Genomic DNA, 27,846 nt, shown 5'->3' on the forward strand with positions numbered 1-27,846 from the left:
GCTCAGCCCGGCCCACCCCTAGTCATAGCTTATCATGCCATTTGTGTATGGTTTGTAGGCCTGACCCTGTCGAGCATTATGGATCTAAGTTAGTTTGATCCGACCCAGTAGCCAACCAGACTACCACCTTATCTATATGTGATCTAATGATATCCAATGGAAATCTATTAAATGTATCAAATGCTCCACTACTTCAAACGGCCAACTTCCATGGCCTCCATATTCCTCTACTCACTACTGGTACTCTCTCTCTCTCTCTCTCTCTCTCTCTCTCTCTCTCATTTTTGAAAATTGATGGGCAGCCATGAGCAATGAGCTCCACAAAACTAGCAACCAATGACAAATTTTTTTTTTTTGATAAACGAAAATTGATTTTAGGTAGGATCTTTTGACTCACTGGAATAGTGTAAATTCAGGATATGTGCAATCATTCACTGCCCTCACATATTGAGCGAAGTAGGATATCAAGACTTAAACCTGACCTTTGATATATGAAGTTGAGCTACTTACCATTCGAGTTAACCCTGACGGTTAACCAATGACAATCTATTCTGCTGAGTTCTTTCCTCACTGCCTTGCCTTTAGTACTCAGCTGCTGATCAAACCCACTCCATATCCTCATCACAATTCTTTATTGAGCTGCACAAACCCTAGTCCTCATGACAGTATCACCAGAAACCCACCAAAAGTAGTGAAGGTTTGTGCTGAAACAAGACCTACCCTTTTGCCATCTCATGGTTGCAGAGAGACCCATTTGATCAAACTGCTCAATAGGTCCTGCAAGTCAGGGAAATTCAATGAATCACTCTACTTTCTTGAGTGTTTGGTGAAGAACAAGGGTTATAAACCTGACGTGATTCTTTGTACAAGGCTAATGCAAGGCTTCTTCAATTCCAAAAATTTTAAAAAAGCAATTAGAGTTATGGAAATTTTAGAATCACATGGTGATCCTGATGTTTTCGCCTACAATGCTTTGATCAATGGCTTCTGTAAGCTAAATCAGATTGAATCAGCTAATCAAGTGCTGAATCGGATGAGAGATCGAGGATTTTCACCCGATATTATCACATATAATATAATGATTGGAAGTCTTTGTAGTAGAGGGAAGCTGAGATTAGCCTTGAAGGCTTTGGATCAATTGTTGGATGATAATTGTGAGCCTACTGTGATCACCTACACAATCTTGATAGAGGCAACTGTTCTTGAAGGCGGTATAAATGAGGCAATGAAGCTATTCGATGAAATGTTATCGAAAGGGCTTCAACCGGATATGTATACTTATAATGCAATTGTTAGGGGATTGTGTAGGGAAGGAATGTTGGATCGAGCTTTTGCCTTCGTTAGGAGCTTACCGGGTAAGGGCTTTAAACCGGATGTGATCTCATATAATATGTTGTTGAGGGCGATATTGACAGCGAGGAAATGGAATGATGGGGAAAAGCTAGTAACTGAAATGTATTCCATAGGTTGTGAGCCAAATGTGGTTACTTATAGCATCTTGATAAGCTCCTTTTGTCGCGAAGGCAAGATTGATGAAGCGGCTGATGTCTTGAAGCTTATGATGGAGAAAGGATTGAGTCCAGATACTTACAGTTATGATCCATTGATTTCAGCACTATGCAAAGAGGGGAAATTGGATTTGGCGATTGAGTTCATCGATTGTATGATCTCAAATGGTTGCTTGCCAGATATTGTGAACTACAATACAATTTTGTCTGCTTTGTGCAAGAATGGGAATGCTGATCTGGCCATGGAAATCTTTGAGAAACTTAGAGAAATTGGTTCTTGTCCTCCAGATGTGAGTTCTTACAACACTATGTTTAGTGCTTTGTGGAACAATGGGGATAGGACTCAGGCGTTGAGAATGGTTTCAGAGATGATAGAGAAAGGGATTGATCCCGATGAATTTACATACAATTCGCTGGTGTCTTGCTTGTGCAGAGATGGAATGGTGGATGAGGCACTCGAGTTGTTGGAAGACATGGAGGGGAGTGGATTTCAGCTAACGGTTATAACGTACAATATTGTGATTCTTGGGTTGTGCAAAGCTCATAGAATTAATGATGCAATTGGCAAGTTAGCGGAGATGGTGGAGAAGGGCTGCAGGCCAAATGAAACCACTTATGTTTTGTTGATTGAAGGAATTGGTTTTGCAGGGTGGCGGTCTGAGGCCATGGAGATGGCGAATTCGCTCTTTGCAATGAATGCTATTTCTAAAGATTCGTTCAAACGTCTGAACAAAACGTTTCCGATGCTTGATGTTTATAAAGATATTGTTAGTACAGGAAACTAGTAGTTTGTCATTCAATTGATTTTGATTCCTGTTTCTTATGAGGGAAATCTGATCCGACTTTGTTTGATTGTGTTCTTTTTTTTTCTTTTTTTTTTGGAAGATAAATTTTGTGTGGTGAACTGTTTTTGAAAAAAATTCTGAAAGTAACTCACTATTTAAGAAATATTAAAAAGTTGTTTTTCAATTTTGAAAAACTGTTTTGGGACGGCAATGGGTGTTTTTAAAAACTTTTCATTGGTTTTTGCGTTTTGTTTCCGAATACACACAAAAGTAAAATGAAAATTAATAAAATGAGAACACAATTAAACAAGAGAATGGAAATGACAAAATCATATGCAAAAAAGTTTAAGGAAATTTTATGCTTTGAAGTTTTGGTTTGAGATGAACTTCCATTTCTCTTATAAGTGAATTTCCATTGATGAGAAATAGTTTCAAAATTGCCATATCTTTCTAAATTGTTTTTATAAAATTTGCCTTATCTATATTTATTTATACTATATATATGAAGTAACACGCTTTATGGTGTCCTGAAACCTTGGTTTCTTATACTGCCACGTGTCTACTTTTTTATTTTAAAAAAAAAAAAAATAGGGATAGATGAAAGGAAAGGATTTGAACCTTGGATTTATGTCAGATGAATAAAACTTTTACCACTTGACTAGCACAAAATATATTATAAATATTTTATTTTATTTTTATTTATTTGAATTGCACACATATCGCGTGTGCCAAGCGCTAGTTATTTATATTTGTAAATAAAATTGAACCCATTAATTTACAATATTAAACCCATTAATTGTGATTTTTTAAATTTTAATTTCATTGTAGAAATGCAATGAGATTAATCAAATTCAACCCAAAAAATAAACGGACACAAATTAATTTTTATATTATTTAGTTACGTAATAAAGTTTAAAAAAAATATAAATATTTTTTATTTTTATGGCTTAAATTTAAACATTGTTAAAAGAATTAAATTTATTTTATTATTAGATTTTGTTAATAACTAGACCTATATCTCTTATATATATAATTTATTTTAAAGTTCTTATTACTCATTCTTCTTATGTTAGAAAAAATAGTTGTGTTTATGGGAAACAGTTTTATTTGAAATTAATATGTATGCTTCTAATGTTTCGATATCAAGAAAAATACAATGGAATCAAATTGAATTTCCTCAACATTGAAGATTTCAACAAGCTATGCCTCATACTCCTGTAGTGCATCATGAAATACAGGACGTTGTTCAAAACAAATATGGAGATGTTTATCTTACTTTCCGTAGACTAACCTTCCAAATTCTTGGTAAGAGTATGTCTAGTACCAGTATACCTAGAAGTCTACCTTATGAGATTGGTATTCCCCAAACTCCTAGAAATTCTGTATCCTCTAGTCAACATGAATTTTTTGTCAGAGGTCTTAGATTTTTAGAAAACTATATACCACATGGAGTTTATACTTCTACTCCTACAGAAAGGCCTGCTCTAGACAATGAGTGATGGGAAAGCCCTACAGCCAATGAAATGAATTTTCAAATATAGTTTCTGTAGATTTTATAATAGGAAGTGAAATTCATAAACATATTAATCAGGAGTTTCAGCATCTCAAAAACAATTTTGGGAATGGCATTTTACAAAATATGATAATCATCAATAGCAATTTTACAAAAATTAATTTTATTATCATCTGTCAAGATACCAGAAAATTATTCCTTTTATATAATGGTTTTATGAATTTGTCACTATTATGGATATCTTACTTGACTACTATTGAAGGTAAAACTTTTAATTCTCTACATCCACCCACTGAATCTATAAAGTTAGAATCTAATAACACTAGTAATTCCGAACCTTTATCTCTTTTTGCTTATGTTCGTCCAACAACCCATAAATCTAGATGAGGACAATATTGTAAGGTCAGTGATCTTAATGCTGTAATTAGACAAAATAATTATTCTAACCTCCATTTTCAAACTATTGGATCTCATTTAACTCGTATTGAAGAATCTGTGGACATTATACTCACTAAAAGTGACCTTCCACGAACAGTACAATCCTCCTCTATTCATCATGTTAACCTTAAACCACCTGTTGCAATCTCTAATTTTAAATTATCATCTACTTCTAAAAATTGAAGAATTTGCTAATTTCTTGCTTACTAAAATGAAAGATTTAAATATTAGAGGATCTTCTTCTGTTAATGTTTTAGACTCTATAGAAGACATCGAATTACATCATATTTTGCAACTTCAACAAAATTTCCTTTCTCTAGACTCTATTAACCGAACCTATTTTATTAATAAACTTGCTCCAAATTGTTATTATTATCCTCGACCTACTCTGCAGAATATTTGATATGAAGAAGATTTTCTTCATGAACAAAAATCTTATCATGGTAGAAGCATTTATTCTTGGAATATTGATGACAAATCTGAATATCAAATTTTTGAAACTGTTCATGACATACTCGTGTACAGTTTTGTTTGCCGCCAAAATGGCAATACGGATAGTCAAATTGCTTGTTTTATTACCATTGATTTTACTAGTATTCTCAAAGGATGGTGGAATAATGTACTCACCCGAAAGAATTAAGGGAATTTTTTTTTAAGGTCCTTCATAATAGTAATTTAGACGATAAAGGACACCAAAAAAAAGGGTGATACATTAGGTCCCTGAACTATATGGCGCGCATTTTTAATTATTTCGCGGACCAAAATACCCTTCACAAATCAACACAAAAACGAAATTGGATTTCGACGACTGAGTTCTATTCCAAGCATCCAACCATCTTCACGAGCAAGAGAACAGCAGAATTAGGGTTTCAATATCATCTTCACCATCGACATTAGAGTTTCATTATCTTCTGCCAAAATCATTCCCATTCCTTCCTCACAAATTTCTCTGACCCCGTTTTTACTGTTCATCGTCATCTCAATTCATCTTTGTCATATCGCATCTTCATCTTAGGGCATATCAGTTCGTAATTAAAGTTTCATCCAAACTCTGGTAAGTTTTTCTACAATCCAACTAGATTTTCTCTGGAAATACAATTAATTGCATTTTATATTAACCTTCCATTAATTAGGGTTTCAATTTCGTAACAAAAAACTACATGAATTTAAAAAAAGTTATTTCTGTGTTTCGAACTTATTCTTGAACATGTTTGTGTGATTTTATGTCACGACCCAACCCCAGGGGCTTAGGGTTGGAATCGTAACTTACTAACTTTTTCTATTTGTAGCAAATTAAACTGCGCAAGCAGAAATAAAAATAATTAAACAGAAAATTACTCCATTTTACTATTTTAGTAAGAGAAAATACATTTATAAGGCTTTTATTATTCAGTGACCGGCTCCGAATAGAACAAAATGGAGCAAAAATATATAATAAAAAAAAATAAGAAAGACAAAAAAAGTGATTCAACATCAATCCACGTGCGGATTCCATTTCGCGAGGTTATGGGTTTCCCTTACATCTCGTCACCTGAAAGGGTAACAGATATACGCACACAACAGAGTGATAAATATTATGCCAAGAGTATAAGGAATACAAAATAACCATGGATAGTTAGTTAAGCCAAAACATTTACATAACTCAATTTGGTAAATAAATCATTTAAGTGGCAAAAACTGAAATACAGAAATTATGTAAATAAATAACCATAACCACGGTACAGAACAGAACATAACAGAACAGAGGTCACAAAAGTGACAATCAGAACAGTGGTCAATGGATCCATGACAAACAGAGGACCACGAAGTGGCCAAACAGAGGCCAATGGTTATTTAAGTCTCCCAAGGCGTGGGACTCCCGTGATGATACTTATAAAACATAATTATTTATAACGTCATAGTCAAATATATACTAAAATTTAAACAAACATACACATAGGTTTCATTTTAGATAAATAGAGTTTAAAAAATAACCCACGTAATTGAAATATTAATATAATTTATAATAATTTATAAACACAACTTGTGTGAAATAAATTATGGTAAGTCAAAACGTAAGTAAAATATATTATGGTAACTCCAGGTATAATATAATTCACCTTAAAATTGAGTCTTACTATTTCCTTCCTATTTTTCCTACCTTCACGAGATCCCTTCTATATAATATTCCTCAAAAATTTCCTTCATTTTTCCCCTCATACCTCTCCTCATTTTACAGCCCCCTCCCCCCACCCCCCACACCCTCTTATATACACAACCCATGATACCTAAACATTGATGACTTACTCCCCCTACAAGTTAAAGGGTACAAGTGGCGTACAACCTTCTCCCCTGGAAAGATCACAAATCTTCTTAATTAATTACAAAGTAATTGATGTTGGCCTTATCAGGTCAGCATGTTTATTATTATTATTATTTATTTATTTACTCTTACTTATATATTTATTTATTACTATCTTTAATTTTAATCTGGCCCAATTAGTATTATAATTTTATATTTGTGTTAATTTGACCCCAAACAATAATCCCTAATTAATCTCATATTTGATAACCCAATGCCAAACTAGATTTATTTACTTATCATTATTTATTTAATAATATATTATCACATACACCCACAATTATATATAACTATAAAAAAAATTATGTAATATTTAATTAAACGTTCAGCGTGTCACATTTTATCTGTAAATTTCTCTAGCATTTGAATTTCTCTGGTTTTTACTTGATGTATGTTTCTTCTTTGAATTTTCTCTGACATGTTTGTTTTGAAAAAAGTTATTTCTCTGTGTTTTGATCTTATTCTTGAACATGTTTCTGTGATTTTGTCTATAAATTTCTCTGCTATGTAAATTTCTCTGGAATATGTATTTTTCTCTGGAATGTCTATCTTTCTATGGAATGTCTATTACTTTTTTGTTTGTGTCTAAGTTTCTCTGGAATTTATAATTTTCTCAGGCCACATCACTTTTCTCCCTTGTGTGTCTCTATCATTTTTAATTTTCTCTGGTTGTGTATGTAAATTTATCTAGCATTTTAATGTTATGGACTGGAATATATGTTTCTTCTTTGAATTTTCTCTAGCATGTTTATTTTGAAAAAAATTATTTCTCTGTGTTTTGATCTTATTCTTGAACATGTTTCTATGATTTTGTCTATAAATTTATCTGCTCCGTAAATTTCTCTAGCATTTTAATTTCTCTGATTTTTGCTTAATGCATGTTTCTTTTTTGAATTTTCTCTGGCATGTTTATTTTGAAAAAAGTTATTTCTCTGCGTTTTGATCTTATTCTTGAACATGTTTCTGTGATTTTGCCTATAAATTTCTCTACTTTGTAAATTTCTCTGGAATATATATTTTTCTCTGGAATGTCTATTACTTTCTTGTCTGTGTCTAAGTTTCTCTGGGATTTATAATTTTCTCTGGCCACATCACTTTTCTTCCTTGTGTGTCTCTATCATGTTTAATTTTCTCTGGTTATGTATGTAAATTTATCTGGCATTTTAATATTATGGACTGAAAATTTTCTCTAGAATGAAAATTTTCTTAGGAATGTGTAATTTTCTCTGGTATATTTATTTTGTTCAATTCTTGGTTTCAATGTTGTGTAATTTTCAGTGGTATGTTTACGTTGCTTTGTTTATTTTATCTTGCTAATTGTGGAATGAAAATTTTCTTTGGCTTGCCATGTTTACTTTTCTCTGTCATTCATTTTCTGTGCTAGCTAGATATATGTTTTTTTTTTGAATTTTCTCTAGCTATGTTTTCTCTGTCATTCATTTTTTGTGCTTGCTTTGTTTACTAATTGATTTTATCTGGGAATGAAAATTTTCTGTGGCTAGATGTATTCCACAGGAAAACAATTAGTACTCTGATATTTAATTTTTAGTGTCTAATTTTCTCTGACATTTACAATTTTCCCTGGCCACCTTAGTTTTCTCCTTTATGTGTAATTTTCTCTGACATGTCCAATTTTCTCTAGCATGCTCAATTTTCTCTGGGATTTAATATTGACATCTTTATGTTTTTATCATTGTCTAGAAATGGAAAAATGTAAAAGTAGCAAAACATCGGAAACACCAAGCAAGAAACAGAAACTCTCTCAGTCTTCTTATGATCTAAGATCAAAAAGTAGCAAAACACCACACACTCCTTGCCAAAACACACAAGTCCAAGGTGATGAAGCAACTAGCATCAAGATGAATACCTCAACTTTAAAAGGCTCTAGCTCAAGAGGGAAACAACCTGTTAAACTCCAAAGTAAGAAAGCTCATTACAGCATTCAATACCGATCTAACCTCTCATCTGTTGTCTCCTTTTTCAAACACTTAAATTCAATTCAAACCAACTTGTAGAGTTTCAAAAGACCACATTCTGGTATTTGATCCAAGCTCTAACCACTGGAAAGATGGATCCAAAGAAATCTGATGATGATGTAGTTGCAATAATCCAATGTTACAATGGAAAAACAAAAGTATTCACAGTTGGTAAAAAGAACTTGACCCTTACAAACAATGACATGACCTTGATTTTTGATTTGCAAGGAGGTGAATGAGCCATGTCATTAAGATACTCTAAAAAGCCAAAATCTACATTCCTAAGGAGAAGATTCCTAAAGGACATAAGGCTCACTGGTCCTGTTCTTAAAAATGCCTTGGTCAAAGCAATGAAAGGCAAGCAACCAACTGACTTAAAAAATGTAGCAATCATTGTTACATTGTACTTGTGTCTCAACCTATTTTTTGCAACAAGTGAGAATTCAATAGGGTGAGTTTTTATAAAGTATGTGGAACCTCTTGAATCAATGAAATAGTATGATTAGCCAGAAACAATCACATCAACATTGATTAATTCTATCATAGCATTGCACAAAACTCTAGAAAAAGTTACGGAGTGTGTCATTGCATTGCTGGTAAGTATAATTTCATTCAAATTTGCAGTTATCATACTTACAATTTTGTGTGTTTAGCAAAATTTAATTACTTTAATTTCCATCACAGTATTGGCTATGTGAACATGCAAATATCATTGACTCGGAAGACAGTAACACAACTGACTTTCCAAGATGGACCAAGTGGAACCTGCAATGCTTGACCAAACAGCTGTAGAAGACACCAGTCCACTTTCTTTGCACCTCAACAGGTCAGATTTCTATCGCCACTGAAATCTCAGTGAAATTTCAAAATTTCTCTGACCACGGGTTTGTTTCCCTCTTTGTGCCTTGATTGATCGAGATCAATTTTTTCTGAACTATCAATTTATGTTTCTTCTTTGATTACCGCTGGTTTATTTCTGCCATTGTAATCAATTTTCTCTACAATCCAAATTTCTCTGACCACAATTGTAACACATTAACTTATATGCCCTAATTGATTTTCTCTGATATCTGAATTATGTTAGTTGTTTCATAATTTTCTCTGGCCCATCAAATTGTTTCTCCCTGTGTGTAATTTTTTCTGGCCCGTAACTTATATGTCTTGCTTCTTTGATTAACACTATTTATTTCTACCCTTATAATGAATTTTTTCTAGAATCCAAATTTCTTTGACACAATTATAGTAACATTAACTTATATGCTCTGATTGATTTTCTCTGATATCTAAATTATGTTGCTCGTTTCATAATTTTCTCTACCTCATAAAACTATCTCCTTTTCTGTAATTTTCTCTGGCCCATACAATTTTCTCTGAAATTTGTTTTCTATTAGTATCATTTAGATGAATTTTATCTGCCTCATTTGAACTTTTTTCTCTCAGTGAATTTTGTAACATTTCTCTAATAAAAGAGCCTCCTGTTACAGATAGATAACAAGGAGCAAGTTAAAAACCCATCAGAGGAGTTTTGTCTTGGTAAAAAGAAGAAGAAAGAATCAAAAAAGGCAATTGTCAAATTCAAAGAGACATTAGAAGATTCATCTGAAGAAGAAGGGAATGAAGAAAGAGAATGCAACATAGAAGAACTAGAAGCCGGACAAGAAGATCAAACAAGCAGTGGAGAAGTAGAAGCCAGAGAAGAAAGTGAAGAAATAGAATTAGAAGACAAAGAAAAAAATGAATAGAAAGAAGAAAACAATGAAGAAGAAGATGGAGGCACTCAATCTAAAGAGCAAGAAGAAAACAACGGGAAAAATGATAAAGAATAACATAATGAGCCGATGGACCAACATCATGATAGAATTTGTGGCTCAACAATGCATCAGCCTTAAGAATCTGCAGAATCAAAGGATGCTCAAATTGCTGATCTACATTAAAAACTAAAGGCACTTTTTAAATCCAAAATAGAAAAAAAAGAGAGAAATTTGAATGAATTACTTGTAGAAAAGGAGATTGTAATAAGAACCTTGACATCACATAACTCAGAGCTTCAAGAAAGAGACAACCCAAACCAAATGAAACTAAGGATGTTGGAGGTTCAAAAAGAAGATGATACAAAAACAATTCAACAGTTGAGGTATTCAATTTTAGAGATTGAAACTGAAAATGCTAGATTGCATGAACAAATTCAAGAACTATCCCTCCAACTAGCAGCACAACCTTACCGAACACCAACACAAGTTCAACCACAAGGTCGATGAAAATCTTGAGCCACAAAAAGTTATGCCCTTGTGTCAATATAACTCAGAGAAATTTCTATTTATTATAATTTTCTCTGTCAATGGCAATTTTCTCTAGAAGTTAAATTTCTCTAACCACATTAGTTTTTGCTGCTTATTTCTATTGATTTCTACTGCTTATTTAATTTTCTCTGTCTATTTGCTTATTTGATTTTTGGGGCTTGTTTAATTTTCACCGAGTATAGTTGGAATAGAAGTGAAACAACAACCAACAACCCAACAAGAACAAGTGGCACACAAAGAACAACCAAAACAAAAGACAAAAGTCTATGGTAACTGGAAAATATTGAATAAAATAAATTTACATATTGAAATATCATCTGTTACTTCAGAGAAATTTCACTTTTACTGATATTTTCATTGTCTATAGTGAAAAAAGATCCTATATCAATGATAAAGAATTTAAAGGCAAAAGAAAGGGAGAAAAAAGCAACAAGATCCAGAATTTCAATATCCCAAAGTTGCGAAGGTGAGTAGAGGTTCAAAACAAGCTGCAAAGCAAACAGAGCAAACCACTAAAGACAAAGAAGTACTTGATGCCGATGTGTACGTCTTGCTTCAACCAACAAGCATTAGAAAATCTTAGGTTTTTCCACAAACTCTACCGGTTTCAAAATTGATAAAAGAACATGTAAAAGACATCTTATAGTACATATTAAATGTGTCTGGACTCAAGCAAGTACAACAAATAAAATAGAAGATAACAAACAACAATTTACTAACTTATATTGTATTAACAAGTATTAAATCTTTTCTTTGTCATCTTATAGGGCTTTAATCTGGACAAGTGAGTTGAATCTCATTACCTTTGAAGATATTGGAAACCTAATAAAGGGAAAAAAAATTGCCAACAATATAAGTCTTTCATCAAAATTTCTCTGCAATGTTCTATCAGCCTTTATAAACCAATGTTACAATTATAAATGATATTTTCAGGTCATTAATGGCTATGGAGAGATCCTATTTGCTGACCAAATGAGAAAATGACAACAACCAACTTCATTTTTTTTCACATGCATGAGCTTAGTATATTACTACTCTTTTATTTGATTTTCTCTGGAATTTACTTACTACTTTCTCTTGTTAAGATACTTCTTGAAGCCAGTTGTGTCACTAGTCTAATTTTCTCTGACTAGTTATGTGTATTTAAAATTTCTCTGTATATATTTCTTAAATTCCCGTCATTTCAACTTTCTCATAACATAACCATTTTTTGATTTTCTCTTACCACAGAACTTTATCAAGATGATGGAAAATCAAACTTTCCGAGTCTCATTATTTGACAAGCATCTTGAAATAGCATGGAGGAACTACAGGTTCCTTCATTTCCCAATAAATATTGGGGGTAATGAGAAGTCAACAGATGAAAATCATTGGACCCTTGCTAGTCTTGGACAAACAAGACAATTTATGGAGGTTCTATAACTCACTAAGGCCAAGGAGGGATGATGCACAAGACAAATATATCAAAGATGTAAAACAATTAGTAACAAGTGCAAATTTCTCTGATCTATGATAATGTTTATGTGATGATAATTTTCATAGAATCCCATTGATTTGTCTGTAAATTTCTTTGTTATTTAAAAAATATTTTCTTGTAGCAAGATTATGTGGTGAATTTTTTGAAAGCTTGCCTTGAAAGAGAGGCACAATCACAATCCTCTTTCAAATTGATAGACTCACAAAACACAAATTATGACTTTGAATATGTCAACAATGCTCTCCAACAAGACAACGATTCGTAAGTTCATACAACATTTATAAATAAGATAATCTAATTTGAATGTTTTTTAAAACTAACTATACCTATAATTTGTATGCAGTGTGGATTGTGGCCTCTTTGTATGCTACATAATGAGACAATATAGCAACCATGAACCTATCAGCTCGAAATTGTCCACACAAGACGTAAGGTTGATGAGGGCAGAAATCATAGGAGATTTGTGACCGAAGTTGGCCGATCATGGACAGAACCAATTCAAATACCACCAGAAGAAGAACCAAAAGTATAATAGTAAAAGCACACTAGTGAAATGAAGACAATGTACACAATGTAATTAGGATTAACCATTCAATTTGTTTTTTCATACATTGAAGGATGATGATGTTTGACATATATGTATATATCTTTTTTTGACTAATGTAAATTTCATAGCTATCAATGGTTAAATATATATTTTTTTATTGTGATTGTCAACACAATCCATACAGAGAAAATTGTCTGCAGCAATTTCTCAGGTATGATGTTACTAGAAATCCACAGAGAAATTTAACTCATATCGTGCCAAGGGAATGCCTATATGATCATGTAATCTGTAATGCTATGTGTTGGTACAAAACAATCATCAAATTCAAAAAACACAAAGTACATAGTAATTTTCTCTGCTATTGACAAATTTCACTAGATGAATTTGAAGTTTCAAAACACAATGCACAAATAATTTTCTCTGTTAGTGGCAAATTTCTCTGGATGAAATTGACTGATATTGTAAATACTATCATGTTAACTGCAGTTTATTTTTTTAATATATCTTTCAGACACCAAATAGAAGGGGTAGACCTCCATTTGATCATTTCGACTCAAGTCACTGGTTGCACATAAGTATAATGTGTGATAGATGAGATTTTGTCTTCATATTTTATATTTTGTACTGGACTATACTGCCATTTTGTGTTTTCTGCATTAGCATTACCTGTCCTGTTTGAGCATATAACTGTTCCCTTATCTAATTAGTTTGTTTCAATGGTTCTGAATCAGCCAATCGTAGCATTGTCTTTAGGTTCAGTTTAGAACCTCCTGCTTCTTTGACTAATGCATTCCTTTATTTCTTCTTCATTTTTTTTTTTTTTGGACAAAATTGTTGTCCATGAATTTAATGCACAATACACTTGTGGAATTTTTGTTGGCCTAATAATTTTTGTATAAGAGCTCTACCACTTGAGCTACATCCTCAAGTTTGTTTGGGTGAATTTGTGAATGTTAATGTAATTATTTTTTTCTTCAAGATAGTTATAATTAAATTTTTTTATTATTGAAGTGCATTCTCTCTAAATTTTGATATTATTCATTAATCACATAAAAAATGCTATATATATTTTTTATTTCTTATAGGATCTTATGATTCTTGATTTGATCCTATCTAGGCTGGTAGAATTCCAAAACAATCCTGTGTAACCCCCAATTTTTTACAACCTTGCTTTCTGTTGATAAGGAGTCATGCCTCGTTCTTTTGGTAGTGGAGGTCAGTATTTTTTTTTCTTTTGCCATCTGTCTCTTTCTTTCTGTCTCGCTTTGAACATAATTTAATTATGTGTTTTTTTGTCTTTTTCTATTTGTTTGTGGTTTTTGTTAACTGAAACCATTTGCTCAAAATGACAGAGGTTTTTTTTAAAAAAATTTTGATGTCTTTGATCTACTCGCAAAAAGCACGTGTCATCTGCGTACAACTTGCAGCATATTGGAAACCAAAATTTAAAAACAAAAATTGTTAGTTACTTTTTCATGATTGATTTATCACTAGTTTTACTTTTATCATTGACATTTCTCTCTGCTTGTATGTGTGGATATATTCTAATAAAGCTTCTTTGTTGAACTTCTAAGTTTTTTACAACCTCAACCTATGTTGCAAATTGATGTTTTTATGGTTTAGTTTAACTAATACATGTTATGGGTTAATTGTTTTTGCTCAAATTTGTTTCTCTGGTCTTTGGTAGGAAAATCTTCTTCAGCTTCTTCTGGTTCAAACAATTAAGTGTGAAGCATTATTCTCTTAATAAACGAAGTTGCTCAATCGCTCCCAGTGACTTTCTCACTTTTCATTTCTAAGGAAAGTAGTGATCAGTTGTCAGCAACTTCTCTAGTTTTCTTCCTTTCTATTTTATGTTTAGAATATCTTGTCTATGTGTTTACCTTTACCCTTGTGTTCTCTATCTTTGTAGTTGTAAAACTTGCTGCAACTATTTCGGGTTTATCTTCTCTAAGCAAGAACTTGGCAAATTTTCACGTAAAGGAGCCACGTTCATGTGAGATTTTAGAAAAAGAATATGAAGAGGTACAATTTTTCAGAGTTCAGAGCATCGGGAATGGTTATCGGTGATATAGTAGTTGTTGCATCTTTTCTTACTTGAGGATGTGATGGCATAGCCCTTGATTGGTTAGATGCCAATCATCGGATTTGGAAGCCAATGTTGAAGTCCACGGGTCCAAAGTCTTTTTGGTCCCATACTTGTAATTGGTAGTTTATTATTATTATTACTAAATAAATTTATCCAGGAATATTAGTTGGTTAGGTTTCCAAACTAGAATATAGGACTTTGTTTATATAAATATTAGGGTTTTGACATTGTAATATTTAGTTTTGAGAATAATATTTAAGAGTAAAAGGCTGTGACCGACTTTGAGTTCTTCTCCCTTTGTCTATCTCTTCCTGCACCGGGATGAGTCATAGGTTTATGGCTTAAATCCAAAGATTTAATTTTCCTAATGCAAAGATTTTTAGTGTAATCTCAATGAGTGTTTGGAGAGCTTTTTATGTTTTCCTCTTCAATTTTCTTTTTAAGTACAGTGTTTGTACTAATCTTCTGTCCTTTCTCTATTATACAGTGCATGAGCAGAACTCCAACCAGTTACGATGCCCAACACTGTGAAAAAATTGGCAAAAGGATGGCATCTTGTCTTGAAAGTAAGTGGGGTTTGTATGCATATATAGAAACTTCCTTTTTCTCTCTAAGGTGCCACTTTTGCCATTAAATATAAAAGAATAAGATGGTTTTGCATTTTAATTATGTAAGAAACTCTATACCGTGTCTCATACAAACGAAGAGTTCCATACCAATTCTAAAAGGAAAACTAAGAAAGTTCAATCATTGTATAGGATTGTATTTTAAGGTGTCTTTATCTATTCTAATATGACTTTTGATCCATCAAAATGCAAAATCCCATGCTCTAAGGTTTTGTTTTTTGGAGGGGGTTGTTTGTGGGAGTAGTACGTCTTGACGGAATCAAGTCCGTATTCACCAGATCACTATTTTTTGGGATGTCATTAGATGATAGTATGCCTTCTAATTTACTGTATTTATTTATTTTTTATTTTTTTTTGGGAGGCAATGTAGTTAATAAACTTGTTTGCTTTGAGTTATTGTCCAATGTATACTGCTTTTGCTTTGTAATTATGGTTATTGTTACTTATCAAAAAAGTGGCTTCCATTAGGATTAGGATTGGTGAAAGTTGGATCCTAAGGTCTAGAAACATGTAATGCAAGCTATTTGGGTGTGATTAAATAAGGTTGCTTTCATAAGAAAGATAAAGAAACAAAGAGAAGACAACAGGGTGTAAATTTGATGAATAGAGACAGAAGTGTGTAATATTAAGAAGGGATAAAGTAAAAACAAGAAACCTATGGTGGGCTGAAATGATTAGGTTTGGAAACTAGATCCCAATTTATAAAGTTGTGGTTAGTGCTAACTTGTTAGGTGGTCTTCTGGTAATCCAATAGAGAATGCATGCTGAAAAATGTAGGCCAATTATTATTGATTCGTAGTGTTTGGGAATTTTGTATCCAAACTTAGGGTGTAACATACTTGGCACTTAACCAAACCAAACCTTGTGTCCCAATCAATTCGGGTGGGCTACGTGAATCATTTTTCTCCATTATGTTTTGCAGGGCCATATGCTTAAGTATATTATTCATATCCTTCTTCACCATGTCAATTTAGGTCTTACCCTCCCCCTAGCATTTCCATTAGCAGTAATCCTATTGCACTTCCTTACTGTTGCTTATACCAATCTTCGTTGTACATGTCCAACCTATCGTAGTCTATTCATTTCTAACATTATCAGCTCCAATCGCAGAGGTTTTGTTTATAACAAAATTACAAATTACTAACATTAATAGCTCCAATCACACTACAAAATTGGAGCTCATAAGCTTATTGACTTGTAATTTGTTTTAAACAAAAAATCTTTAGTGGAAAGAAAACTAATGGCTTGGGGGTGGGGGGAGAGGAGTGCTACATTAATTAAATAGAAATAAATATATTTGTGGAGACATCATGCAAGCTTTGACCTTTTAAACTATTGATAAGGTGGAGTAATGCTTCCTTTGAGTTATAAGGTTATTGATGGTCCTTTTTTATTTGATCAATATGGGGTGATCAGTCAGAAGTGAGACTTCTTGATGGTGTTTCTCCAATAGGAAATGTTCAGTTGCTTCAAGAACAGGAAAGTTGACTCGATCTTGGTGATTTGGTTCTGAAAAGTTGGAAAGAGATGGTGACGGCGATGCATGAAGGCTTTTTGAAGGATGATCTTGATCAAGAGCATTTTTGTGATAATGGCGGGGGTATTTAATCAATTCATAGGGAAGACATTGATGAAGGATATTTTGGTGGTTGTCAAGCATTGGCAAAATTTGGGGACTATGAATCTAATGACTTCTTAGATGAGTCTTTGGATGGCGATGATCGCAACAAAGACTAGATCTCATTGTTGCGAGAGTTCAACTTGATACGGTGATTTTATTCAATAATGCTTCTAACCAAGAATGAGGGGAAAATTATTCAGTTTTGATACACAGAAAATGAGGGTGCAAATGGTAATGGGGTAATGGTGTTTTCATTGTTAAAATGGATGCTAATGTATGCGAATCAAATGGGTATGATCATATGAGTACTTGGCTTTGAAGGGGCATTATTTGCTTTCCATTTTTGGTTATGTTTATCATCAAAACAAAGTGGATAGGAATTGTGATGCTCGCTCTTTTTTATTATTTTTTTCTTACCAAAGGTTAATTTTGATACTGAATCTCAACCACCTTCCAATTCTTTGAGAAATGCTTGCATTGGGACTCGAGATGATATTCTTTATCCTAGTAAGGATCTTATACTAGTTGGTGGCTGTGATTCTAATGTTGCCGTTATTTACTTTGGACTTATTATGGAAGGGGAATCTGGTAATGTTGAAGAGGAGGGGGAAAGGATTTAGGAGAGAGTGGGATTTACGGGTGTTTACAGCCCGAAAAATCCTAGGTTAATGGCTTTCTTCTAGGAGGAGTTAGTTGTGTCAGTGGTGACTTTAATGTCATTACGATAGTTTGAAAGAAGATTAATGGGGATAAGGTTACTTGAAGTATGAAGGATTTGATATGTTCATTAGGAATTGTGATCTCAGTCTATCACCGAACTTGTCTGTAAGGCGGCTGATGGGATGCACTTGTCATCACAAGTCCATAACCATTCTCCTACCAACTTTCTTAAGGCTGCATGTACCTTTAAAGCCTGTTGGATAGGATCTTCTTCGTGATCACCTTGTAACTAAAGTTACAAAGATTGATTGGCCTGAAATCTGAAAGGGTCTTAAATTTTAGGAAAGCAAAGATGATTGACTGTAGCATATTATATTAATGACTTATCCAGTAACCAGTTATCTGTCCAAAAGTGAGCTTCAGTTCCATCTCCAATAAGCCAACAAGAATTCTCAGTTAGAAGCTTATCATTGGAAATTCTTTCAGACAAGCTTTGAATAATTTTGACAAGGAGTGACCAGCCACAGAGGCTTTTGTTTAATGTCTATATATAGGTTTGGACTGGCTGAGTTTTTTTTTTGGTTTGGAAAAGCTTGTTTTGATTTTTGTTGACACTGTATGCTGTAATTGGATTTCTCATGCTTTAGTCATCGACATTTGTTTGATAGCACAAGCTGCCTAATGTTACCCCCTTGATCTTTATAGATGCCATATTTCAGTTATTTATCGTTATGTTTTCTCATGCATCATGTATGCAATCCCAGGTGTTCGAAGAAGGGTTCAAAGACAAAATGGTACGTTTGAACTTGCTACTGTTTATTTTGTTTTCCAATTAAAGCTGTCAAACTTTTGTAGTGGTTTTGATTTATGTTTATCGTTTTATTTTCATTTATCAAATGTTTGGGAAAATTATAAATACACCTCTTGAGGTTTATCAAATTTTCATTTGACACCTTGAGGTTCTAGAAAATAAATACTGCGCTTGAGCTTTCAAATCACATGACAATTCTCCCTTTGTTAGTCAACTGTTAACTAACAAAAGGAGATGATGTTCGCAATTTTATTTTTCAACATACCTAAGCGCTTGCTCATATCTCTCTCCGTCTTTCCTATTCTTGTAAAATATGCCGTATTTGGTCTTGGTTTTATAACTTGTATAGAGTTGGCCCCTCCAAAATCTCAATTTGTTTGAAACCTTTAGTTAGGGTCATGATACAATACACATGATGTATACCATATGCTAATTATGGTCGAAATTGGTGTCTATTACGAGTCATTGTGGTTTTTAGTTATGGGCCATTGTGCTGGTGAGGCTAACAAATTATTAAATAAAAATTGGTTATGTTTGATTATGTGTAAAAGTGGTTTTAGATGACTCATGTTACGACCAATATGGCTATGATCGGTGTGATAAAAGTATTTAGTATATGTTATTGTTTTTTTATCTTTTTATTTTGTACTTTTTGTTTTGTAAATGTCAAGTATTTAATATAGTCTGAAGTTTTATTTGTGAATTTAATAATCATGTTAATAGTGAGCATCTTTGGCCTCAGCCAAAACGCAGTGCACACCCACCACACTCCCAAAACACACACACTTGCTGTTTGAAACCCACACTGAACTAGTCAACAAAAACACAGTGAATTCACCACTCAACCTCTAAAATTTTACACAGATGGCGATCAAAATTTCTCCTTAATCTTTTTTCAGCCCTCTCTATGCTTTCAACAATAGATATATCAATATGAATCAAAACATTAAGTGGTAATTGTTCCTCCTACCTGATTAGTAGAGCATTCCCCCTACCTTTATTCTCTTTTGTTTTAGCTTTCTTCTCCATGGATGCTAAAGGGTATGAATCCCTCACCCTTAGCTACTCGTAACATATCTGGTGCATGAGAAAGAAGCATAGGAAAACACCATTTCAAGGCGGAACACTTGTGCCACTTGAAGAGGGAATATCAACATAGAAATAGTGTGGTCTTAAAAGCCCGCTGACCTACTTGTGGCACTTGATTATCCTTTACTGATACAAACATAAACAACCAACCATTTTCAAATTTAGTACTCAGAACCACTCCTCAACACACCTGAAATTTGACCCAAATCTCCAAGGGGCAGCTATTGTAATGACTCTTGAATCTCGCAAATGATGCACATCTACTTCAACAATGGTGGATCGATGACCAGATGGTGTGATTGCTGAGCGGGGCTTTACTTGTTCAAGGTCTGTCACTGTTAAAGCTGGTGGCTAAAATGGGTTCTATCAAATTGAATTTGGAAGACAACGGTACTGGCAATTTGTAGATTCTTGTATGACAAACAGTGTGGTCGTCAAAACACGATAACCCTCTTGTTACACTTGATTGTGTTCTTCATTCTGAATCAACATTCCATAGATTTGACATGCAAACAGAGAAACACAAAGGGTCTGTTTGGTGCAAGCTTATTGTAAGCTTAGAATCCAAAAACATCCGTTCCCCTGCTTTCAAATAATCAGCTTTCTTTTTCAGATTATTAAGCTATTTTTACCTAACAAGTTGTAAGCAAAAGTTGCATCAAATGGTCTAGTAAATAAAAAAAAAAAGCTATAAGCAGCTGAAATAAATTGCGTCAAATAGCCTCAAAGCTATTATTACAACAACTTCTCCTAAGAAAAGAGCTTGTATTAAACCAATTGTTGATGGTGGTGATAAAATGGGAGAGAGTGAAAAGGAAGTTGGGTGAATCTTGAAGGGTGCCCTTTATTCTGATTGGACATTCCATGGAAGTGACATACAACCCATGAAACACAAAGCTATATTTCCAACACATTGATACTTTTGCGGAGGAAGCGTGTTATGTTTGACACCGAGACTCTTCAAACACTCTTGAAAGCGTATCCGACACTTCTTCATCTTGTTTTAATTGAAAAATTAAATTCATAATAACGATTCTTTGCAGACACTTGGGCCACATTTCTTGAACCCTTTGAACAAGTCCTATGTGATGAATCCCATTATAATAACAATGTTTTGTATTCTTTAGAACACAACTTGGGCACTCTAAATATGTTTGGAAACATTTGTAAGATGATTGCATCATATGTATTACAATGTTTTATATTGTTCTACATTTTTTATAATGTAATTGTCACGTGAATATGAAATATATTGCGTTTTAATGTAATTACTTGTTTTATTATTTTTATCCTAAGCGTGTCGTGTTCTGCATTTTTTGAAAATCACAATGTTGGCATATTTGTGTTTGTGCTACTTAGGTTCCAACCACTTAATCTTGTGAGAAAGGAGTGTATTAAAATTTAAACAAATTGTTGATGGTGGTATGATAAAGTGGGAGAGAATGAAAAGGAACAAAGGGATTGAGGCTAATTAGAGAACAAAGGTAATATAGAGAGCAATTGTTGTAGCTTTCTCCTCCATGGCTGCCAAAGGGTGTTGGTTGAGCATGGGAAAGTGGTGGGGGTGGCAGTTGAGGGTGGGCAAAGGGTAGAGGTGTTTGGATGATGGAGGTGCTGTGGGTATGTAGGTATTTTATATTTTCTATTAGTTCTATTAAAAGACAAATGCTGACAAGGGATATTTGTAATTTCTCAAATCACGATGGAAATTTGTATTTTTGATAAATCTTAGGGAGTATATTTGTAATTTAACCGAATTATTTTTTGTTATCTACATGGGTGAGGTGAGTTTGGTTTTGCTTTTTAATGTAGAGCGTCGGGAATCTCTCTAGAAAGAAGCAACTGCTGCAGGTTTTGCCTGTATTGAAGATTACAGAAATCATAAAAGGGATACGGACCCTAGAAAGTGCAGAACATCTGATGAGAAGTACAAGAAAGTAAAACTGTGTTTATATTAGGAACTTGTAGATATTTGTTCATGTACTATAATAATCGTTTTCTTGCTTTTTAAAATTGAGAATGAAAAATATGGAATGTGTAGTTCACGGTAGAATTGTATGGTTTAAATTCATTCTTATTTTGAATCACATTTCAATTTTTTCCTTGTCTATTGAGTTTTATGATCAGAATGTATTATCCTTTTCAATCCTACAGATCAAGAACCAGTGTCAATGTTGAAGACAAATACATTATCATGTTAATCATTCGTTTATGTTATTCATTTTGTTATTATAGCTTGTAAATAATGAATATGGTAGGATAGGAAACAATGAATATGAATTTGATGCAGTCCTTGGTTATATCTATTAAGTTATTCTATTTATGTAAACATAATTCATATTATTGAATCTAGGACTGCATCAAATTCATAACTTGACTTGAATTCGGAATTGATCCTTAAATTAGTTTTGCTTAAAATCATAGGTAAAATCATTAATTTCTTTGCCGGAAAGAGGAACCAAAACCCATTATGCATGGATTATTTTGACTCTTTCATACCCACCAATGGGCACTTCCACTGGGTTTGGTGAGCAAGTGGCTTTGGGTTCAAGGCTTCATGGGGTTGATGTGGTTCCCATCCACCTGTGCTTCTGACCTCCGCTCATTAGGACATTGGTGGGGTTGGTGTCAAGCTATGGCAACTGCAGATCCCTTGTATGCTGTAACCCCCACTTTCTCAAACCCTTCTAAGTCCCTCTTGTCCGGCTCACTAGCAGGTAGTGGCTTCATTGGTCACGCTCAAGGAGGATTGCTACTATTTGTCACTCCTACCCTTTTTTATCAAGCAAAATGTGAACTTTTTCCTATGTTATGCATGATCTCTTTTCATGCGTGATTTATGGATACTGATTAAGAGTTGTCATCATTTTCAAGTTTGTTTGGTTTATTTTCCTAAGACACTATGCTTGGAGTTTGAAATATTTTGGGAGGGAATAGTTCTTTGTATTTTATTTATTACAAATCTATGATCTAAAACACAGTCTAAAAGGAACTACCATCAATCTTCCAATTGTAAACTATATTGTGATGAATAGGGAAAATGTTTTATGTGCTTTCTCGTGTATTTATTGCCTTTTTTTCTTTGGTATGAGATGTTATAAATAACCTCAATATATATTCAATGACAGGTAAATGTTCTTTCTTTCATTGTATTCCATACTTCGTTTTTATTGGAGAAGTGTTCTCTCATTGCATTTGGAATTATTTAACTAACTAGTGTGTTTGTACTAAACAAGTTAGTGTTACATAAACATGAGGTCCAGATTTATAATAATTGTTTCTCTTTCTTGAATTGTGCAGTGCCTTAGCGAGGATGAAAATAATAGATTTTGTCAATTCTATATCAACAATTGTCCCCAATTTAAGTAGGCTCTCCTAAATGTCGTGCTGCTGTTCTCCTTTCGTGTATGTCCCGAGCACACCGAAGTCTATATATAAATTATGCCTCAGATTAGAGACTATTATGTATGGATGGAGTAATTATCTAGTTAGAACAATGCTTCAATTTAAGTAATTTTTCAAGTTAAAGTTTGTTATATATTTATACATATATATATATATATATATATGTATATATGAGATATGTTTGCAATCATGTTAATTCATATCTTATAAAATGCTTTGCGATTTTTAAAATATTAAAATAGCAGTGTTTTGCTCGGGGAGATAAAATGTTGCTTGCTTGCAATAAAGTTTTCAATTAGATTAGATTAGATTGTAAATAACTTTTATTTATTTATTTTGTGTTTATGAAATTTTCTTGCATGCCTTACAGGGTAACTCATAATTTTCTTGAGAATTCATCATGTACATTACAAACGCTTGGGAGCAAAGCTTAATTTTTAATTTTTTTTTTCTTTCTTTTTTTTTTTCATGCCTTACAGGGTAAACAAATGAATGAAACTAGAAGGTCAAAATAAGAACGGGATGACAGTGTATTTGAGCCAAGCCTAACCTGTTCCCAAATTTGTGAACAATGAATTGGGACGAAACTTAAATTTTTTTTTTTTTAAAAAAAAAAATTCTGACAAATAGTAAACTTAATATATTCAAGTGTGAATTACAAACACAGATTTATTTAAAATACAAATTATCACTTCTAATTATGAAATTAACTTCTTAGTTGCTCAACAAATTACTCGTTTTATTAATAAAATCAATACCAGTAAAAAAAAATATATTTAAAAACACCAATTTTGTTATACTTTTTAAATATATTTAAATTAGATGTATCTATAAATATAAAAAATTTCGCATAAAATAGTAAAAATAATTATTAAATTAAAAGGTTCATGACAAAGTCAAATACACATTAATTATTAATTAAAAGTTTTTTTTAAAAAAAATAATCAAATATATAATTTTGACACAATCAAATAAACGTTTAGTAATTAAAAAAAGGGAAAATTGGTCTAGGGTCCCTCTCCCACTTTTCATAATGGAAGAGATCCACAAAATTATTTTTTGATGTCTAAGGTCCCTCTCATTTATCACAGAGAAATTCTGCCCCTTCCTTTTGTCTACTCTCACGCACACACACAGACATGTACATATATACATACATACAGAGATAGAGCAGAACCAGGTGTAGCCGACGGTGAAGAGGACGTAGCGAGGCACATATGGTCCAGGGAAGTACCACAGCGTCAATACCACCATGTCCAATGTTAGAGGTAGCGAGATCAGATGGAACACCCACATCTCTCTCTCTCTCTCTCTCTCTCTACTCCCTTCTGTCCCTCCTTTTCTCTCTCTCTTTCTCTAGAAATCAAGTTTCTGTCTCGATTTCAGGTGGGTGGTTTTGTTGGGCAAGAAGAAGATTGGAAAGGGAATCAATGTGAAAGGGTTACCAGATCTCGTCAAACGGAGCTCCGATTGATGCTTTGAATCTGAAAATTTGAAACATCAGTACAGCCACTTACAACCAAAATACAATACTGAATCTAAAAATTTTCAATAATTTTTCCACGGTTTCTCGGAGACCAAACACATGCACAAGTGAAGGAGGTTAAAATAGGTTTTTTTTCTTTTTCTGTTTTTAAAAATTCTCCACCTTCTTAGTAGTAGAATTTCTCAAATTTCTCTGGATTCAACCCAGAGAAAATTCAAATTTCTCTGGGTTCAAGCTTCCAAGAGTATTTGGCAATAGAACTGAATTTTCTCTGGGTTGAGAATTTTCTCTGGATTCAACCCAGAGAAAATTCAAATTTCTCTGGGTTCAAGCTTCCAAGAGTATTTGGCAATGGAACTGAATTTTCTATGGGTTGAGAATTTTCTCTGGATTCAACCCAGAGAAAATTCAAATTTCTCTGGGTTCAAGCTTCCAAGAGTATTTGGCAATGGAACTGAATTTTCTCTGGGTTGAAAATTTTCTCTGGATTGAGAATTTCTCTGGTAATTTAGCTCACAAAACGTCTATTTCGATTATTTTTTTTCATTTGAACTGAATTTTAGGTCAAATATTCAAAGAAACTAAATGCAAATTCAAAGAAACTAAATGCAAATTCAATGTACACTCCCAACTCAGGCACAAAATAATTAACAAGTCAACTTGGTTGTTAACCACAACTTTACATTTTATTTTGGGCAGAGTACAAGAACAAGCAAAAGCATCAAACTGATAGTTTACAGAGAAACAAACTAAAGAAGAAGAAAGCTTGAGCAAGAAGTGTTGATCATGGCAGAAGGTGAAGACGAAGCTCCAGATATCAAGTCAACTCTTATGCTGATTGTTCTCATACTCATCATGGTGATTATGTGCATGCCACCTTCAAGGCAACGAGCTGTGTCCGTATACCGTTGCTGTTGAGAGATTTATCTCTGCAACTCATGTTTTTCATTTTCTCGTTCTTTAGTTTCTAGAACTGTACACCTCATTTTAGCTAGAATGAGAGGTAAATTTTAGACAGAATTGAATTTTTCTGAATTGAATTTTCTCTGGTTTGGACCAGAGAATTTCTCTGGATTGAATTTTCTCTGGTTGAATTTTCTCTGGATCGAATTTTCTCTGGGACTGAAATTTCTCTGGATTGATGTTGAGGGACCTTAGACATCATGAAAATAGTTGATGTCCTTTATACTATAAAATCATAATATCAGGGACCTTAAAAAAAATACCCCTTAAAAAAAATGTGGCAAAACGTGAAAGATTAAAAAAAACAAAGAAAGAATAAGTTACACTTCTCATCTCCAACTTTTATAATTTTGTTTCAATATACTGAATATAGTCCTTCATCCAAAGCGAGAGAGAGAACAGTTGCTAAGCACATCCCAATTCCATTAAGGCAAAAATTAAATTAAAAAAAAACAAAATTCCAAAGAACAGAGAGAGAAAGATACTCAAGTAGAATCTAGGTTTGTAATCAATCACTATTCCCAACCACCATTCCCAACATTTCCATTTCCATTTCCATTTCCACCACCATTGTCAAGTGGTGATGGTGGTGGTGGTGATGGTGGTGAGTCAGAAGGTGGGGGTGAGGGAGAAGGTGGTGGTGAAGGTGAGGCGGAAGGTGCTCGTGGGAGTGGAACAGTGGGTGTGGACGGATTTGGAATTTGCAGCTTAGAGAGCACCAAATCCATCTTCAGATTCAGCTTTGAAAAACCACTCGTGATTTCAGTCTTCATTTCTCGTACGTCAATGTCACTCGCAGTTTTCCAAAGAGTCGAGACGGCATCTTCTAATTTGTCCTTGCGAACCGATTCCAAATTTGCACCAGTTTTGATGAGATTATGAAGCATTCCTTTGCGAACCGATTCCAAATTTGCACCAGTTTTGATGAGATTATGAAGCATTCCTTGAATCACGAGGAGAGATGCCATATGGTCTAGAGCTTCAAAATACAAAGAAGAAAAAATAAAAAAATAAAAAAGAACATATACGTATACGTCAAATCAAGTTATATCAGATCAAAACAGACTAAGTTACTCCTCGTGTTCTTCATCGAGGCATTACCTCCTATTTTCGCAGCACCAGACACACCTCCTCCTCCTCCATTGTTTTTCTTCGCTTCTCGTTTCTTCTCGTCTTCTTCCAACTTCATCTGGTCCATCTTCAGCTTCTCCATCTTCTCCTGCTTTTCCAACCATCCTTGTTCCCCGTAAAAAAGCCGGCCCATCTTCGCCTGCTTTTCCAACCATCCTTGTTCCCCGTAAAAAAGCCGGCCCATCTTCTCCGAGTAAGAACTCCCTGTACAAAACAAAAATATGAAAGAAAAAAAATGAGAATATATATATATATATAATAACAAAGTATATAATATAAAAGAAATTATTAACAAACGTTTGAGTTTGATGATTCTGAAAGCAGCAGCCATGAGAGAAGCTTTTGTTGCTGCCATTACGGAGTGTGAGAGTGAGTGATAAGACAGTATGAGTGACAAGACATGTGGTGATTATATACATATAGGAGCAGGGCCTAGGGTTTGGCTTTGGTTTGGCTTTGTGTTTGGTTAGGTGTGGCCGAACCAGAAAGGAAAACCCATACCATTTGCGATGCCAGTCTCACCGACTCTGGAAATTTTAAAAAATATTACCATAATAATATTTTTTTTAAAATTATTGAAAAAAGATTCTGGAAATTTCCTTTTTTTAAATTCTGACATAATAATGAAATAAATAAAAAAAATAAAACTTCTTTTCTCTCAAATTTACAATATATCTATTTTGATATCTTTCTTTTAAGGGGTTATTATATCCCAGTAGTCTCATAAATAAATAATATAGGCTTATATTAAAAAATAATAATTTTAATTATTAGTATATATAATATTTATCTTTATATCCTAATAGTGTCAGAAAGAAATGCATATATAAAAAAATTATAATTATAATTATTAATATATATAATATTTATCATTAACTTATATATATATTTTTTAAACCCTGCATATGTGATATTTTCCCTTCTTTAATTCATTACAATTGACGGATCTATTTCTTTAGCTGTCCAACCTTCAAAGTGAGGTTTCATTAAAAAGAAAAAAAGAAAAAAAGTGAGGTATATTATTATGTGAGTGTTTGAAAAGTTGTTATTTTAGTAGGTTAATTTTTTTGTATTTAGGAA

At 33.3% G+C, this 27,846-nt stretch overlaps 1 protein-coding gene and 2 long non-coding RNA genes across 6 annotated transcripts; all 3 read left to right on the top strand.

Moving 5' to 3' along the window:
- The first annotated feature begins 102 nt into the window (after window positions 1-102).
- LOC114295995 (uncharacterized) lies at window positions 103-2,358 on the top strand. Its single transcript, XM_082871485.1, has 2 exons — window positions 103-240; window positions 417-2,358. Exon 2 carries the CDS (start codon window positions 539-541, stop codon window positions 2,291-2,293), a length of 1,755 nt encoding a protein of 584 aa, XP_082727611.1. The 5' UTR covers window positions 103-240; window positions 417-538; the 3' UTR covers window positions 2,294-2,358.
- Window positions 2,359-13,392: 11,034 nt separating this feature from the next.
- LOC114273950 (uncharacterized) lies at window positions 13,393-23,336 on the top strand. 3 transcript variants are annotated; one of them, XR_014331103.1, is made up of 6 exons: window positions 13,393-14,100; window positions 14,573-14,910; window positions 15,462-15,540; window positions 18,646-18,675; window positions 21,594-21,718; window positions 23,082-23,336. It is a non-coding gene; the product is annotated as an uncharacterized LOC114273950 (long non-coding RNA). The 3 variants fall into 3 exon arrangements; XR_014331105.1 differs by lacking the exon at window positions 21,594-21,718 and having other exon boundaries at window positions 13,395-14,910; XR_014331104.1 differs by lacking the exons at window positions 13,393-14,100; window positions 14,573-14,910 and having other exon boundaries at window positions 15,122-15,540.
- An 842-nt stretch (window positions 23,337-24,178) lies between these two features.
- Window positions 24,179-25,791, top strand: LOC145789493 (uncharacterized). Of its 2 annotated transcripts, none has more exons than XR_014327478.1 (3): window positions 24,179-24,454; window positions 24,573-24,798; window positions 25,372-25,791. It is a non-coding gene; the product is annotated as an uncharacterized LOC145789493 (long non-coding RNA). The 2 variants fall into 2 exon arrangements; XR_014327477.1 differs by having other exon boundaries at window positions 24,573-24,788.
- Window positions 25,792-27,846: the final 2,055 nt, after the last annotated feature.

Source organism: Camellia sinensis, chromosome 1 (assembly GCF_055761805.1).
Source record: "Camellia sinensis isolate YWXY chromosome 1, ASM5576180v1, whole genome shotgun sequence".
Taxonomy (NCBI): Eukaryota; Viridiplantae; Streptophyta; class Magnoliopsida; order Ericales; family Theaceae; genus Camellia; species Camellia sinensis.